The sequence below is a fragment of the Marmota flaviventris genome, chromosome 11, assembly GCF_047511675.1.
Source record: "Marmota flaviventris isolate mMarFla1 chromosome 11, mMarFla1.hap1, whole genome shotgun sequence".
NCBI lineage: Eukaryota > Metazoa > Chordata > Mammalia > Rodentia > Sciuridae > Marmota > Marmota flaviventris.
Window position 1 is genome coordinate 11480826 of NC_092508.1, and position 17965 is coordinate 11498790.

Consider the following 17965-nt stretch of genomic DNA (forward strand, 5'->3'; position numbering starts at 1 on the left):
GAATGGAAATTAGCACTTAAAAATTTAACTTGCTAGGAATCAGAGAAATTTGTTTGGTAAACTAAGAAATACAAAATTGTAACATTTTAGCTAGTTTTAATGAATCTAATGTTATTAATAAAATTAATAATTTAATGTTCTTTTTTAGGTTTGTCTTCTTTTTACCCATGGGACAGGGTCTTTCTGATTTTTTTTTTTCTTTTTGTACTGGGGATTGAACCCAGAGGTATTTTACTAGCCTTTTTTTTTTTGTTTTTTATTTTGAGAAAGGCTCTAAGTTGCTTATGCCCTCACTGAGTTGCTGAGGCTGGCCTGAAATGATTCTTCTGCCTCAGCCTTCTGAGTTGTTGGGATTATAGATGTGTGTCCCTGTGACCTGCTAAGGTTATCTTCTTGATAAAAGAGGACAGTCCCTTTTTCCTTTCAACTCAATCCAAACTGATGCAAAAACAAAATATAAATTCATATGAATGTATTTTAAGTGCATTTATAATGTCTCCTTCACTACTTCCCTCAAATACTTTATATATAGCAAATTAAATAACACTAGTTCAATATTATAAGAAAATAATACTGGGAAATCGTAACAAATGTCTGTTCAAAAAATGGTGATCTTAATTTGCCTTTCAATTGTCTCCAGATTTCCATTGTAAAAATGCATGAAAAAGCATAGTGCATCAGATTTGAATGCTTAGTAGATACAGACTAGCTTAAGGAAAAAAGCAGTGGAAAATCATTTTTGATTGATACCAAAAATAATATTATTTTTAATAAGTCAGGATGCATTGAACACATCATAATTTCCTCCTTAGGAGTTTCTATGGATGGGCCCAACCAAGGACTACATTGTTTTGCTTCTGAATTCCAAAATACTCATACAGACAGGCAGTATTTTCCACCCATAAGTCATGACACCTTAGTGTGCTGGAAAACTAATCTTGTGTGTCTTGGAAAATTAAAATAAAAAGAGAAAGAGTCTGAGGCCAAGAAAGGAAAATAGTGCATTACAGGTGGGAAGGATAAGTTGTGTTCAATTGTCTATATGAGCGGGGTTTTGATATTTACTGTGTTTGAACGTATATTTGTACTCTGGATCATGGTCAAAACTTTTAAAGTCATTGCAATAGGATATAAAGCTTTTCACAGACTTGAAATAATTGCTAGAGATCTATATATTTCATAATATCCTCATTCATAATCACTTGGATGATGGGAGTCAGAAAGCTTCAATTTTAGCAAGTCCCCAGGTGATTCTGAGGTGAGTGACTCTTCTGCCCACATGCAGACACCAAACCACAGTTAGCAATGTAATTACAAATTTCTCAGATTCAAATGAACTCTTATCTTCCGAAACCACACAAAACTAAAATCCCTAAGCTTCTAATCAGTTAATTTTTAAAAAATGAAAACCCTTGGAGTGATGAGCTCTAGTTTGAGGAACTACTTTTTAAAAAACAAAGAAAAAAATATATAATTGTTAACTTTCCAATTGAGGCAGGGTGGGAGAAAAATAAGGGGCTGTGGGTAGTAACACAGTAATGCTTTGTTAATACAGAAAACCAACTAGTTTGAGCTACAAAGTCTGACTAATGAAGATATTTAGAATATTCATCATTCCTCGAAATTCTCATTAAAAATAAACAAATGAAGTTGAAGAACTATTTTGAAGACTTTCTTGGTTATCAAGTTTTAGACTGAATGTACTGCAATTAAAAAGACAAATTTAAGATGAAGAACTGGGCAGAATTAACAAGAGGTGTTATAAAGTCTGTAAACCCTTCTGGCATATATATCTAGATAAAATGTTGGCTCTTTGAATATAAGAAATGGCTGAGGATTATTTCCCTTGATTAACTGACCAAAAGAGTGAATGGCATTATCCAAGATAATGATAAGCTCCAGTCCATAGCAAAAAAAACTGTAAAAGAAAATGAGAAGATAATAGCTGATGAATTAAATTAAAACAAATAAGGAAAAAAACAAAAAAGCAAGTCTATCAGAATCACCAATACCTACCCCCCAAACCCAAATCGCCAATCAGTAAAATTCTGAAATGAGAAAATTAAACAGTGGCATGGCATTTTCACCTCCTCCTTTTTTTCAACCTCATCCATCCGTTGATTCTATACTTTATTTATATCAAAATACAAATGCTTTGAAACTGTCTTTCTGAAATCCTGCATTAGTTTTGAGTTTTCTTGATACCAGTGGTTGAAAAGACAGAAGCTCCAAATGCAATGATCTCTCAGTTAAATGGAATTTTTACTGCTGTTGTCCCCTTCGAATGTATTGATAACACTGAAAAGTAAATGCCCTACTTGCATTTCACAGTACCATATTATGCCTCACACTTAATCATCCATTATTAGAACTTTGCTACCTAAGGGTGGTGCAGAAATAAGATTCACCTTGTGTGTGCAAACAACACATCTGTTCAGCCTGCCCTCCAACCTCTGAATCAGGACCTGCATTAAGATCCTCAGGTCTGAGGGATCCTGATCTTGCAGATTCTTAAGCCAAAGTGACTTTGCAGCTCATTTTTTAGTTCTTCTTTACAAAGTTTTTTTCCAATCTAAATGGATGAAGGATTTTAATTATAAGAGAAAACAAAGTTATTAAGGGAAGAGGCATCTTCTAGACTTCCAGTCTGTGACTGATGATTTTTAAGTTAGAAAGGAATTGATTGCTATGCGATTTCATTCACCCTGTGTTTATTCATCTTCCACCTGTGTGCAGGATCATGTCTTAGACACCTAAATCCTTGAAGCCTCTCCTGATGTCTAACACACAGTAGGTGCTTCAAAAACCTCGAATGGGCAAAAAAAAAAAAAAAAAAAAAATCTGATCATCACTTGTCCGAGTTATAGCCACCCTTAGAGTTCAAGCTTAAGGTTCCGCTCCTCCATAAACATTTCTTTAGTTATTGCATACACATGCTCTCCATCTGCTAATTAGTTGATATTTAACACACACAAACATCTTTAGACATCAATTATCTTTATTTTGTATCTCTCATTACCCCATCAAAGATGTAAGAAACTGCTTCATTGTATATATTTCATATTACCTTGTAGAGGATGCATTCAAATACTTATTATTAAGATATTTTGAAAAATAGAACTTCAGTTAAAAAAACCTAAGTCTTGATTTTCCCTCAAGCATTGTTCTAAATTGCCAAAATTAATTGAGATACCAATATTTAGGCAGCTTTTCCAGCGACTCATTTTTCTTTTAAAAACATCTGTTTTGATATAAAAATGCTTTGTAATTTTCAAATGATGAGTGGCACCTTACCTCAACTCAAGCTGTTGGGAATATATGTAAAAATTTATAAATTTTGAATGCATAGTGATATATATATATATATATATATATATATATATATATATATATATAAAATTTTGAATCCTGATAGTGTCATACATAGACCATTATTTACATTTTAAAGTTAATTGTCGACATTGCTCAAAAGTGCAACTATGACATGTAAAATTTTAACTTCTTCAGTCCTAACTGTATTTATGGTATCAAAATGGCTCTGGTAATGTTTTCAATGAATCATTATTTCAGCCCTCTTTTGAAATGCACTTTACCCATTTATTATCTAAGCCGTCTCTCACTGTCCTATAGATGGCAGCATTGAGCAATGTATTTTAGTAAGGGGTTGTTTTTCCTTTCCAGTGAATTTTCAGTTCGAAGTAAATTTTTCATGCAGTGTATTTCATTACAATACACCACAAGACAAATTTAGCGTAAGGTGACAGGATAATACATGTATCCACTCAACGTTATTTCACTTAGATTCCACTAAAGCACCTCTTTCTATTCTGTATATTATATGAACCAAATGTGAACTTGGATTTTCAGAGTTCTCTCAACCCAGTAATAATAATAATAATAATAATAATAATAATAATAATAATAATAATATAATAATAATAATAAAAGGTAGAGAACAATTGAACTTACTATACTATAATTTAATAAATATTAATCACCTTTAACATTGGTAGTAAAACATTAGCAAATTGAAAAAATTGCAAAAACCCTATTTTCAGTGATTGTTTTCCATATGAAGTTCATTGGTCTGAACAGAAATTGTCACAGCAATTTGGTTTATTTCATGATTTCTTTGAAATATTTTAGCCACATGAATTATGTTTTTTTAAAAAAATTAGTTGCATTTGTACACCTTTATTTTATTTATTTTTATGTGGTGCTGAGGATCGAACCCAGCGCTTCACATGTGCTAGGTAAGCGCTCTACGTGGAGCCACAATCCCAGCCCATAAATTATGTTTTTTAAAACAGAAATCCCTTACTACTGAGAGACATATTTTTTAAAGCTTTTATAATAGTATTATATGATCACAATCTTAACCATCCTGTTAAGATTAACTGTAATATTTGAAAATTAAATAGGCTTTCAAGGTCTCCCTTCCTCCCTTAGAAGTACATCCCCTTTATTTAGACTTGGGGTAGGGCGGTAGTAGGGCGGAGGTTATTCAGAAAATAAACGTCTATGGATTTGAATTGTTTTCCTACAAAATGTGAAACACGTGCCCCCTCCAGCGCTAAACATCAAACCTGCGAAAAGTCCTTTGGCCTTACCTAGACTCTTTTTTTCTTGCCTAGGGTAAAACCTCCTACACGGTTACACTTCTGTACTACTTCAGGCTTCTGTATTTCGCAGACTCCTCTTCTACCCTCCCCGCATAAAGCACTTTCTAAACCCAGAATTTCAATCCCTGTTATTGCCGCCTGGTTACCATTTCCAAATTGTCTGCTATTTATAGCCTTTCTGTAGTGGGCACGTGTGCCCACATCACCAAGCTGTCAGAGTAAAAGAAGGGAGGGCTTTAAATTCAACATGTGTACTCCAATCATACTTTAACCAGCTTTAGAAGAAGCTGCATGGTGGCAAGGAACACGAAGGTGAGCGGAGAAATGAGAGGCTTCTTGGCTTCGGTGGGGAGAAGCCCCTCTATAGATGCTGGACCCCCCAGCTCACGTATTGCAAGCCGATGAATGGCGCCTAGGGTCTCCTTGTTCTTCTTCTTCTTTTTTTTTTTTTTTTTAAAACTACGCTTTGCAACCTACCTTGGTACCCTCGCGGTCCTCCCCACCACCGCTGCAGTGCAGGGTTTGAAAGACAGGCAGCTTCACCAATCAGCAGGCTTCCACAGGAAATTCGCCCCGCCTCTCACCCCGCATTAGGCCAAGGCACCCTCCCCGGAGACCCAGACAGTCCTGGCCATTGAGCATGCCCAGCTAGTGGACTGCTGCGTTTCCCCGCGAGCATCCTGCAGTGCTTAAGCAAGAGGCTGAGGTGGGTTCCTGGAGCAGAAAGGGGGCGGAAACCCCAAACAGGCCAGGACTGGAGTTGGAAAACAAAATACCATTAAACCCAGCGACACGCGTCATCTCTGTAGGTCTTTAATACCAGCTGGGAAAGCAGGGACAATCTGCTTGTTTATAGGTCATCTTAAAAAAATAACCCCCCAAACCAAAAAACTTTGGGGAGCTTTTGCTTGTGGTGAGACAAATACCGCAAGGTAACCAAGCAAGAGGCTGTGCAACTAGACCCAGGCTGCTGACCTGTTCTAACTCATGAAGTACTCATTTTCCTGTACAGTTGAGCTGGCACTATCCTTGTTTTCTCCCGCTTATCCTTGTGGTCAAGGTTAAAAATTTATAGGGTGGTTCAATGGGTGTGGAAGCTGTGTGTGAAACAAACATTTCAACCAATATTTGCACAGTAGGGTTTTGGCCTTGTGAACCCTCGTAGGTCCCTAGCATCCTTTTAAAATAAAATTGACTTGGGATTATGATGAGGAGTATCTCATTTGCCCTTACCCCTACGTGTGACTCCCTGTTTTCTAGAACGACAGGGGAAGAGGGAGAAATTGTGATATTTACATGTTCTCCCTAATTGAACAGCAGCTAAAACCACAGTGCCAGACGTGAGGCGCTTGCCGGGAAATTCCTGTTCTCTGGAGTGACCTTAACCCCGCAATCACTGCCCTTGGGCATCCCTCTTCCTACAAGGTACCTGGAGGCAGCAAATCTGGGGACTCCAAGGTGGAAGGCTAGCCCTGAAGTCCCTTAGAAAACCTTACAAAAAGCTAGATCTGCTTACCACGGCCTATCCCCCTGAAGCCGAAATATACCTTTTTATTTCCGGGGAGGAAAAACCTTGACTAGAAACCTCTACCCGAGGGGTCCTCTTACCTGTTAGGTAAGATCTAGCCCAGCTCCGGGGCCCCCCTCCTCCCCGGCCCTCCCACGCCGGGCTCCGCAGCCGCAGTGCCCCCCCCCCGTCACCCCCCACCCTCACTCCTGCGTCTTCCCGAGCTCGCCCCCTCCCGTTTTCCCAGACTCCCCTCGTGTTTTCGGGTAGCCACCCAAACACCCCCGCGAGCGCCGGCCGCGGGGATTCCTGCGGGCCGGGGGCGCCCTAGGTGGTGCGAGGGCAGCTAGGTGCTGCGCCCCGGCGGACGGCCGCGGAGGGGCGCTGCCCGAGCGCAGCGCAGAGGCCCGGCGCGGCGCCGCTGCGGCACGGCCGGGGGGCGGAGAGGGGCGGGCGCGGGGCGGGCTCGGCCCGGAATGTGTAGAGACCCGGGCGGGAGCCTCCCGGCGGCTGCCCGGCTGCCGAGCGCGGAGACTCCGTCACGTGTTTTTCTCCTCCGAGTGAGACGGCGGCGCGGTCGGAGGGGGCCGGCGCGCAGAGCCAGACGCCGCCGCTTGTTTTGGTTGGGGCTCTCGGCAACTCTCCGAGGAGGAGGAGGAGGGAGGGAGAAGTAACTGCAGCGGCAGTGCCTCCCGGGGAACAGGCGTCTTCCCCAATCCTTCCCAAACCTCCCCCTCTGCCTCCCTCCCTAGTCCCCTCCCCTCCTCCCTTGCCGACTGGAGCGAGGGGCAGGGATGAGCTTGTCCCTCTGGACCGTCTCCGGCTCCCGCGTCTGCCCAGTAGCGTTTCGCGTGGAAAAGCCACTTTCCCCGCCCGCCGAGATGGGCTCGAATGAGGGCTGCGGAGGACGCGTCCGCGGGCGGCGGCAGCAGCAGCAGCAGCAACAGCCGCAGCGCCGCGGTCTCTGCGATTGAGCTGGTATTTGGGCGGCTGGTGGCGGCGGGGACGGTTGGGGGGGTGGGAGGAGGCGAAGGAGGAGGCGAAGGAGGAGGAGGGAGAACCCCGTGCAACGTTGGGACTTGGCAGCCCGCCTCCCCCTGCCCAAGGATATTTAATTTGCCTCGTGAATCGCTACTTCCAGAGAGGAACTCAGGAGGGAAGGCGTGCGCGCCTGCAGGGGCACCACAGGGACCCGCTGGCCGCCGCTGCCTTCCTGCGCCGGACTTAAGCTGAGGCGGCTAGAGATGCATCTTAGCTCCTTCCTGGCTGCAGTGGTTGAGGGGACACTTGGCTTTCGGGAAGATCGTGGCCGCATTCACCCCGGACGCATTGCCTCCCCTCTGGGCATAAAACGCCCATAAACTCCAGTCGGCTCTCTTCCTTGGCGCAGCCACTGCGTCCTTCTTTGCTACCCCTCCCCACTGCAGGGGGCAGCGTGGATTTAGGAGTCGGGGTTTCTTCAGCCTTCAGCCTTGTTTGCATGTGCGGGGCCGCGGTGAGGAGCCTCCGCCCCCCAACTAGTTGTTTTTTCGGCGCCTCCTTTTGCTCAGCGGCTGTGGCGGTGGCGGCAGCATGGCGAGTCCTCCAGATACCGAAGGTTTCTCGGACGTGCGCAAGGTGGGCTACCTGCGCAAGCCCAAGAGCATGCACAAGCGCTTCTTCGTGCTGCGGGCGGCCAGCGAGGCCGGGGGCCCCGCGCGCTTGGAGTACTACGAGAACGAGAAGAAGTGGAGGCACAAGTCGAGCGCCCCCAAACGCTCGATCCCCCTCGAGAGCTGCTTCAACATCAACAAACGTGCTGACTCCAAGAACAAGCACCTGGTGGCTCTCTATACCCGGGACGAGCACTTTGCCATTGCTGCGGACAGTGAGGCTGAGCAAGACAGCTGGTACCAGGCTCTCCTGCAGCTGCACAACCGTGCCAAAAGCCACCACCACGAAGGGGCCTCAGCCCCTGGAGCAGGAGGCAGTGGTAGCTGCAGTGGCAGCTTGGGCCTCGGGGAGGCTGGAGAGGACTTGAGCTATGGAGATGGGCCCCCAGGACCTGCGTTTAAGGAGGTCTGGCAGGTGATCTTGAAGCCCAAGGGCCTGGGTCAGACAAAGAACCTGATTGGCATCTACCGCCTCTGCCTGACCAGCAAGACCATTAGCTTTGTGAAGCTGAACTCAGAGGCAGCGGCTGTGGTGCTACAGCTAATGAACATCAGACGCTGCGGCCACTCTGAAAACTTCTTTTTCATTGAGGTGGGCCGTTCTGCTGTGACAGGGCCTGGGGAGTTCTGGATGCAGGTGGATGACTCGGTGGTGGCCCAGAACATGCATGAGACTATCTTGGAGGCCATGCGGGCCATGAGTGATGAGTTTCGCCCTCGAAGCAAGAGCCAGTCCTCATCCAACTGCTCCAACCCCATCAGTGTCCCCTTGCGCAGGCACCATCTCAACAACCCCCCGCCCAGCCAGGTGGGGTTGACCCGCAGATCACGCACTGAGAGCATCACTGCCACCTCCCCTGCCAGTATGGTAGGTGGGAAGCCAGGATCCTTCCGTGTGCGCGCCTCCAGCGATGGTGAAGGCACCATGTCCCGCCCAGCCTCTGTGGATGGCAGCCCTGTGAGTCCTAGCACCAACAGAACCCACGCCCACCGGCATCGGGGCAGCTCCCGGCTGCATCCGCCTCTCAACCACAGTCGCTCCATCCCCATGCCTTCTTCTCGCTGCTCGCCTTCGGCAACCAGCCCAGTTAGTCTATCATCCAGCAGCACCAGTGGCCATGGTTCCACTTCGGACTGTCTCTTTCCAAGGCGGTCTAGTGCTTCCGTGTCTGGTTCCCCCAGTGATGGTGGTTTCATCTCTTCGGATGAGTATGGCTCTAGCCCCTGCGACTTCCGAAGTTCCTTCCGCAGTGTCACTCCGGATTCCTTGGGCCACACCCCACCAGCCCGAGGCGAGGAGGAGCTGAGCAATTATATATGCATGGGTGGAAAGGGGGCCTCCACTCTAACAGCTCCCAATGGTCATTACATTTTGTCCCGAGGTGGTAATGGCCACCGGTACATCCCAGGAGCTGGCCTGGGCACCAGCCCAGCGTTGTTGACTGGGGATGAAGCTGCCAGTGCTGCTGATCTGGATAATAGGTTCCGGAAGAGAACTCACTCTGCAGGGACATCCCCTACCATTTCCCACCAGAAGACCCCATCCCAGTCCTCAGTGGCTTCCATTGAGGAGTATACAGAGATGATGCCTGCCTATCCACCAGGAGGTGGCAGTGGAGGCCGACTGCCTGGCTACAGGCACTCTGCCTTCGTGCCCACCCATTCCTACCCTGAGGAGGGTCTAGAGATGCATGCCTTGGAGCACCGCAGCAGCCATCATCGCCCAGATAGTTCTACCCTCCACACTGATGATGGGTACATGCCCATGTCCCCAGGGGTGGCCCCAGTGCCCAATAGCCGGAAGGGCAGTGGGGATTATATGCCCATGAGCCCCAAGAGCGTGTCTGCCCCGCAGCAGATCATCAACCCCATCAGACGTCATCCCCAGAGAGTGGACCCCAATGGCTACATGATGATGTCCCCCAGTGGCAGCTGCTCCCCTGACATTGGAGGTGGGTCCAGCAGCAGCAGCAGCATCAGTGCCGCCCCTTCTGGCAGTAGCTATGGGAAGCTATGGACAAATGGGGTTGGTGGGCACCACTCTCATGCCCTGTCTCACCCCAAGCCCCCTGTGGAGAGTGGGGGTGGCAAGCTCTTGCCTTGTACAGGTGACTACATGAACATGTCACCAGTGGGGGACTCCAACACCAGCAGCCCCTCTGACTGCTACTATGGCCCTGAGGATCCCCAGCACAAGCCAGTCCTTTCCTACTATTCATTGCCAAGGTCTTTTAAGCACACCCAGCGCCCTGGGGAGCCAGAGGAGGGTGCCCGGCACCAGCATCTCCGCCTCTCCTCTAGCTCTGGTCGCCTTCTCTACACTGCAACTGCAGAAGATTCTTCTTCCTCCACCAGCAGCGACAGCCTGGGTGGGGGTTACTGTGGGGCTAGGCCAGAGCCTGGCCTCCCACATCCCCACCATCATGTCTTGCAGCCCCATTTGCCTCGAAAAGTGGACACAGCTGCTCAGACCAACAGCCGCCTGGCTCGGCCCACAAGGCTATCTTTGGGGGATCCCAAGGCCAGCACCTTGCCTCGGGCTCGAGAACAGCAACAGCAGCAGCCCCTACTGCACCCTCCGGAGCCCAAAAGCCCAGGGGAATATGTGAATATTGAATTTGGGAATGACCAGCCTGGCTACTTATCTGGCCCTATGACTTCCCGCAGCTCACCTTCTGTTCGGTGTCCATCCCAGATCCAGCCAGCTCCCAGAGAGGACGAGACTGGCACTGAGGAGTACATGAACATGGACTTGGGGCCGGGCCGGAGGGCAACCTGGCAGGAGAGCAGTGGGGGGGAGATGGGCAGAGTGGGCCCTGCACCTCCAGGGACTACTAGCATTTGCAGGCCTACCCGGGCAGTGCCCAGCAGCCGGGGTGACTACATGACCATGCAGATGGGTTGTCCCCGTCAGAGCTACGTGGACACCTCACCAGTTGCCCCTGTCAGCTACGCTGACATGCGGACAGGCATTGCTGCAGAGGAGGTGAAACTGCCCAGGGCCTCAGCGGCTCCTCCTCCTTCAGCCTCCACAGCCTCTTCTTCCCCTGCTGCACCTCAAGGAGCAGCTGAGCTTCCTGCCCACTCTTCCCTTTTGGGGGGCCCACAGGGACCTGGGGGCATTAGCGCCTTCACCCGGGTAAGCCTCAGTCCCAACCGCAACCAGAGTGCCAAAGTGATCCGTGCAGATCCACAAGGGTGCCGGAGGAGGCATAGCTCAGAGACCTTTTCCTCAACACCTACTGCTTCCAGGGGGGCCAACACGGTGCCCTTTGGAGGAGGGGCTGCAGTAGGGGGCAGTGGCAGTGGTGGCAGCAACAGCAGTGAGGATGTCAAACGCCACAGCTCTGCTTCCTTTGAGAATGTCTGGCTGAGACCTGGGGAGCTTGGCGGAGCCCCCAAGGAGGTGGCCCAAGGGTGTGGAGCTGCTGGGGGTTTGGAGAATGGTCTTAACTACATAGACCTGGATTTGGTCAAGGACTTCAAACAGCGCCCCCCTCAACCGCAGCCTCCCCCACCTCCACCCCCCCATCAGCCCCTGGGCAGTAGTGAGAGCAGCTCCACCAGCCGCTCCAGCGAGGATTTAAGCACCTATGCCAGCATCAGTTTCCAGAAGCAGCCAGAGAACCGCCAGTAGCTCAACTGGACGTCACAGCAGGTGCGTTTCATGGTGTCAGATTCAGAAGACAAAACTGCTTTTAATCTTGTGCTAGATTTCTGTTCTTTGCCTCTGCTCCTTGTGCTCCTTCCCGCTGCTCCCATAGGGAGAATGCACTTAACTGAGAGTTGGTGGGTGGGTCAGGACATATGGATGCTCACCTCACAATGACTCTTGGCAGATAATCAACTGTGTGAGCAGCCACAGGAGGGCTTTTTCATTTGAGAATTCCCAAGTGAAATAACATACTGTAGTATTTTAAAAACTCATATGCTATAATACCAGTTCTGAGGTTTGTGAAGTTCATATATGAGAAACTTTATCTTTCTATTGAAGTTTTCTTTTGACCGTTTTATTAAGGTCAGCCCTCATTGGGACAATTCTACAAAAATACTTGTTCACACAGAAGCTCAGCTCTTCACTAAAGATAGTTCTCAGAGCTCTGAAGGGTGATCTTACTGAGTTGCTGTGTGCACTTTTGTTCTGTGATTTCACAATACCAATGCAACATAAACAGCAACAGGAAGCATCAATTTTTATTCATGTTGTCCTAAAAAGACTCAGGAGTAAAAGCACTTTAGTCATACATATTCAGAGAGAAGTACTTATCTGCCTATGATCTCTTGAGAAGGTGATTATGGGTGGCATTTTCTTTTTGTTCCTGTACCAGGAGTCGTGAAATATTTTTCACACAACCACCCATCTCACAGGCATGGCCGCTTTTATACAGGATATGCAATAAACTGTATGCGCCTGGGACCCATTATGAGTTAAGAGTTATGGAAGTTCATGGCTGCATGTCTGCCTAGCAGTTGTCTCTTCTTGCGCGGAACCTTCACATTTATCACTTGGGGGCTACTGTACATCCTCTGTAAAATTACTTAACATTTTTATGGTGAAGAGAAGATACATTAGGTCTGGGAAAAGGAAGTTGTTTTGTTTTGGTTTGCACTGAATGTAAGGGCTAAACTGTGTACTCTTTGCTCTTAGAATATTTGTTTTTTCAGTTCAAGAGTAGATGCCTCAGAAATGTTGAAAGTTGGCTTTAAGTCTTCTGTGGCTAAGGCTGTATTGAAAATGAAAAACATTTGTAATAGGAAATTAGCCTGCCCTTCATTCTGTGAATCTGTTTTCTGGTGGTCATAACTGTGGGTAGAAGAGAGGAGTATAGTTTGCAAATAATGTGATGAGTTGGCAAAGCAGAAGTTTCAGCATTTGGAAACACTTTATTCTGACAAAATGATTATCTTGTGAATTTTATAAATGCTTACAGAGTGAGCTTTTAAAAGCATTTATTCTTCTTAATAGGTATCTGTTCACAAAAGTTAATTTGTGCTTTGGGGTTCCTATCACTAGTATTTGTGAATTATGTGGTCCCCTTCTTCATTCTGTGTCCCAACACCTAACCCATATCATTCTCTGTTTTATAGAAGACACAGGTATTTGAATGTTCAAACTAAGAATTTAGGTGTTATGTTATGAAAAGCATTTATTTGATCAGTACTTATTTCAGTACTTTTTTCATCATTCACTAAAGAGAGATTTAGTTGCCAGTGTAAAAATTTTGATTATTTCAAATGATGTTTTTGGGTACCAGAATCCCTATAACACTTTAACCATTCCTATTGTAAAGTGCCTCATTTATATAATGAGAACTTACCCAGAACCTAAATTTTGATTTTAAAGCAGAAGAAAGAAAAGACTAAGGAACAGTGTTTTCCTCACCCATTTTCTTAATTTGTATAGGTTTCCTTTATAGAGTAGAATAAATAATGTTTGTCCTGAACAAACAAACCATATAGAATTTTCATTTTTAAAAAGCTTTTTAAAATAAAATCCTCTTTATGAAGCAGATACACTAAAAAACAAAACCAAAAATAAATAACAAAACAACCTCCCAGTGTTCTGTTTTTGACTTTCTTAGGGAAAATATAATATTCTAGAAAAATCATATATTTTGTTTTGGTTTGCACTGAATGTAGGGGGTAAACTGTGGACCCTGCTTTAACTGCACCATGCCAGAAAAATTCTACAGTCTATGTTTTTAAGATACAAACGTGTTTTTTAAGTGGGGCACCAAATACTACCAGCTACATCCACATCCTCCATCCTGTTTGCTCGCCTTTGCCCTGTTGAGTTTAAAGATGTTATTGATAGTTAATTGTCGTCTGAACAGAGCAGACCTATCAAAGGCAAACAGCTTCTGATCAGAATGCCCATGTTAGTTTGAGAAAACTGTTTTTCTAACTTCCTCCGCAATTGCTCTATTTGCCTTTTTCCCATTTCTCAGGTAAAAGTGCAGCATAATGAAGAGAATGGGGTTGAGATGAGGGCGGGCACTTTCTCCTGGCAACCTCTTGTAAACATCTCGGTTTGTCTCCTATTTCTCAGTGTCCATTAAAGGAGAACATCTGTCTAGCCTTTAGCTCAGGTGCTCAGGACTTGTATCCAACAACCTTTTCTTGCTTCTCTGTCAGCTGTCTCTCCCCCCAACTTAATTCCGACCTGCTAGGTGGTTTCCAGCACTACTCCCCTCCCATTTCCTTTGTTTCCCACCTCTTATTTCTTACTGCTGACATTGCCCTTGTTTTTCTCCTTTTCAGAATTTCGCTGTACAGTACTAGTGGCCTGCTCTCTGCAGGGGGTAAATTGAGATCTCAAGGAGGACAAACAGGACTTCTCAGCCTTAGGATAGCATGGGCCCTGCAACTTTCAAACAGCATTTACCTCAGATTTGTCTTTTGGTTTTAAAACTGCAACTGGCCAGATAAAGCAGGCTTTCTCAAGACCTGGGCCAGACCTCTGAGGTTCAGTTTTTGCTTTTCGTCATCCTTTTAAGCTCCTTCCCCCTTAAAAAAAGAATTTCGCCATTTCTCTTCCTTTCACTATTTTTCCTTTCGGAGACTTCAAGGATTCCGGACCTCCATGACTACCTCCTCAGGTCTCGGCTCTCTCTCCCCTCTTCTCTTTGCTGTGTGGCCTTCAGAGGCAGAGCAAACCCTCTCAGTACTGGCACTTTCCTTTTTCTGGGGTCACCTCTGCTTCCTGCATTCCTCCCTTTTTTATTTGGCACTTGGCCTCCAGTTTTGCCAGGGTGGGGGGAAGATGCGGCGAGGCCACCCTCCAGCCTTCCGCCTCTGCCTGTCTCTGGGTCTGGGGGCTGCAGGGCCCCTTCCTAGGCAGCTTGGTAGGCGGTGGCAGGCTCACTCCCACCCCTCCTGTGCCAGAGCAGCGTCTGGCCCTGGGCGGGGCGGGCGGGGTGGTGGGGTGCTGATTGGCCTCCATCGTAGCCAATCCGCGAGAGACATGGTCGAGCTCTGGGCGGGAGGGGGCGTGGCCTGTGCGAGGGGAAGAGCCGAGGGGCCAGCGGGGGCTTTGGTCAGCGACAGCCAGGGACAAGTCCTCACTGAGCCCTGTCTCCCCTCTCCCTCCATCCCTTCCTCTAGCACTGGCAGTGCTCAGCCAAATATTCACCCAACCCCCTCCCAACTCCCCCCCCCCCCCCCCACACACACAAGAGGATGTTATGCGCTCAGCCTTATTTGTTCATCTAGAGCAGAATCCTAAGAATGAAAAAGTCCAAGCAGCCTGCTGACAGAGGCCGGAAACACACACTTCCTCTTATTTTTAATTGAGAAAAATTCAGGCCGTGACCATGTGACATGCCCCATTTTGTTTCCCTCCTCTCTTTACTATGGTTTACTACAACACCGTTCCTTCATCTTCCTGCCTTGAAATCTGCAAGCAGGAGTGCGCTACAGCACGTGGTTGAGGAATCTGGGGTTGGCTCAGGAGGCTCAAAGTTATATCTTTTACTAAAGGGAGCTGGAAGGAAATAGGAGCTCCGTGGCTGGAACAGTTTGGGGAATTTTCAGAGAAGAACTCCTTTGGCCTGAAAGCACCCCAGCTTTCATAGACCCTTTATTGAGCACCTGCAGTTGCAAAGCACCTGAGATACACCAGACCAAGAAAACCCCATCCTCCTAGGCTGTGAGTATACTGGGAGCGAAATAAAAACCTAGATTCCAGCTTGATCATGAGAATCTTGAGATTCATTGAAAGGGCTCAGCTCAGTAGGCCGTTCCTTACCAAGGTTTGAAGGAAATGCTGCCTGTTTTTAAACAGATTACTTTTTGGTCTGTGGTACCCAGCAGGGCAGCTGGGTGAACTGATCCTGAAAGCTTGCTAGATATGTTTTGCACCCTCCCAGAACAAAATTTTGTGAGTGTATTGTTTTATAAGATGCAAAATATGTTCAGATTTACCTGTCCTAAAATAAAGAAAATAAGAAAGAGACATGCTAGGGAAGTATTTCCCCCTTCCCCCTCCCTCCCTCTCAAATAAACATTTCTCATCAGCCAGCATCCCTTTTCCTGAGTCATAAGCCCCAAAGGCAGTGTTTTTGCTGAGGTGCCAACTGAAACAGCAAGGTGAAAATGTACCTAAGAAGGACTGCCCCCTTGTGAGTGACCCAATATGACTTTGGAACAGGGGTGTGTGTGTGTGTGTGTGTGTGTGTGTGTGTGTGTGAGAAAATGTACCTAAGAAGGACTGCCCCCTTGTGAGTGACCCAATATGACTTTGGAACAGGGGTGTGTGTGTGTGTGTGTGAAAATGTACCTAAGAAGGACTGCCCCCTTGTGAGTGACCCAATATGACTTTGGAACAGGGGTGTGTGTGTGTGTGTGTGTGTGTGTGTGAAAATGTACCTAAGAAGGACTGCCCCCTTGTGAGTGACCCAATATGACTTTGGAACAGGGGTGTGTGTGTGTGTGTGTGAAAATGTACCTAAGAAGGACTGCCCCCTTGTGAGTGACCCAATATGACTTTGGAACAGGGGTGTGTGTGTGTGTGTGTGTGTGTGTGTGAAAATGTACCTAAGAAGGACTGCCCCCTTGTGAGTGACCCAACATGACTTTGGAACAGGGGTGTGTGTGTGTGTGTGTGAAAATGTACCTAAGAAGGACTGCCCCCTTGTGAGTGACCCAATATGACTTTGGAACAGGGGTGTGTGTGTGTGTGTGTGTGTGTGTGAGAGAGAGAGAGAGAGAGAGAGTGTTTTCTCTCTTGTTCCAGATACTTTAGTTATCTTATTAGTTTTGGCCATTGTTTAGGTAGCTTTTTACATTTAAAAAAATCCATAAAAATTCCATATGTTGTGATCATTTATCTTGATGCTTCCTAAATAAATACTATTTCCAGTATTGCTTATAGGAAGGCACTTGGGATCCAAAAGGGAATGCCTTTTATTTTTATTTTTTTATCAAAATTAAAAATAGCTTTGCATTATCTTTAATGATGCAATGGAAAAAGCAGTTCCTGAGAGCCAGAGATCTTGGGTTCTAACACAGTCTGCGCCTTTTGCTAGCCCGGTGACCTTGAGCAAGGCCTTTAATTTCCCTGAACTGATTTCCTCATCAGTAACTTGAGAAATTTGTTCTCAGTTATTTTAACCTCCTTTGCAGCTCTAAACATAGGAATGTTTTGAAAAAAGTGATATTCTTTAATGGGTCAGTTGTAATGAGGATTCTTTCTGAAGAGGCTGTTTATGGGGTTATAATAAAATATATTGGAATATACTGTTCTAGTCCTTGCATCAGACCCGATGGGCACACAGGAACATGGAAGGAAAATATTCTTTGACTGATTTTAACCTTTCTTGTTTGAGGGCTTATTTTTCAGGTTTTTATAGAACTGAAGTCAAACCCACCTAATTGTATCATTCTAAATTTTTGGAACCCTTTCTAGACTGGATTAGGTTCCCCCCACCCTTTAAAAACACACCAGTGTGAGGGAATGCTAGTCCCTACCTAGTTCCTGCTTTCTCAGTTCAACTGTCTGAAGCCTCTCGCCCCACAGTATCAGTCAAGCTTTAGTCAGTGCATGTCTGTGATGTTATTTTAGATGTTCATTCTGTTGGGAATCACCCTTCTTCTGGGTAGCTTGTTTATGGATAGTGCTTCTCATTTTATACCATCAGAATTCTCCAGTGATATATCCACTTAAGTGAATGGAAAGGAAATCTGAGAAGCCAGTTGGGGACTAGAGGAAGTCTTCCATAATTTTTTGTGTAGTTTGAGTTTCCTCTGTTGGGTGTGTGAAACAGCTCAATGCTTCTCTTGCAGACAAAATTAGTGTTGTCTAGTTTTCTTGTGTGCTCTAGGATTTTTGATTAGCTAATTGAGCTATGTGTACTCTGCTTGACTGCCCCAGTGTGTTCTTGGCCTTTGAGTTGCCAATATATTCAGAAGATCCCACCCTCTTTCCTCCTTCTGGGGCTCCATAAATCATCAGAATAGGCTGCGGACTTTTTCATTCAGAACTCCATTCACTTAGTCTTTTCCCATCCTCCTCCTATAGTGGGATTTCTTAGCTGAATAGTGTATAAATGGCTTCTTTTATTTTGATGGGTTGGTAATTTCGTATAATGGAACACTTCACAATTTTAAGGTTTTTGTTTTGTTTTGTTTTCATGAAAGCTGTGTGCTCTATTATTTCCTCATTTTAGAGAGTTACTGGAAATTGT

At 46.1% G+C, this 17965-nt stretch overlaps 1 protein-coding gene across 1 annotated transcript in view; it reads left to right on the plus strand.

Annotated features, from left to right (window-relative positions):
• The first annotated feature begins 7174 nt into the window (after positions 1-7174).
• Positions 7175-17965, plus strand: part of Irs1 (insulin receptor substrate 1) — a 57051-nt gene continuing 46260 nt past the window's right edge. The window contains exon 1 of the mRNA XM_027942005.2: positions 7175-11439. Within this exon, the coding sequence (XP_027797806.2) occupies positions 7702-11418 (3717 nt within the window). The 5' untranslated portion in view covers positions 7175-7701 and the 3' untranslated portion in view covers positions 11419-11439. The remainder of the gene's footprint in view (positions 11440-17965) is intronic.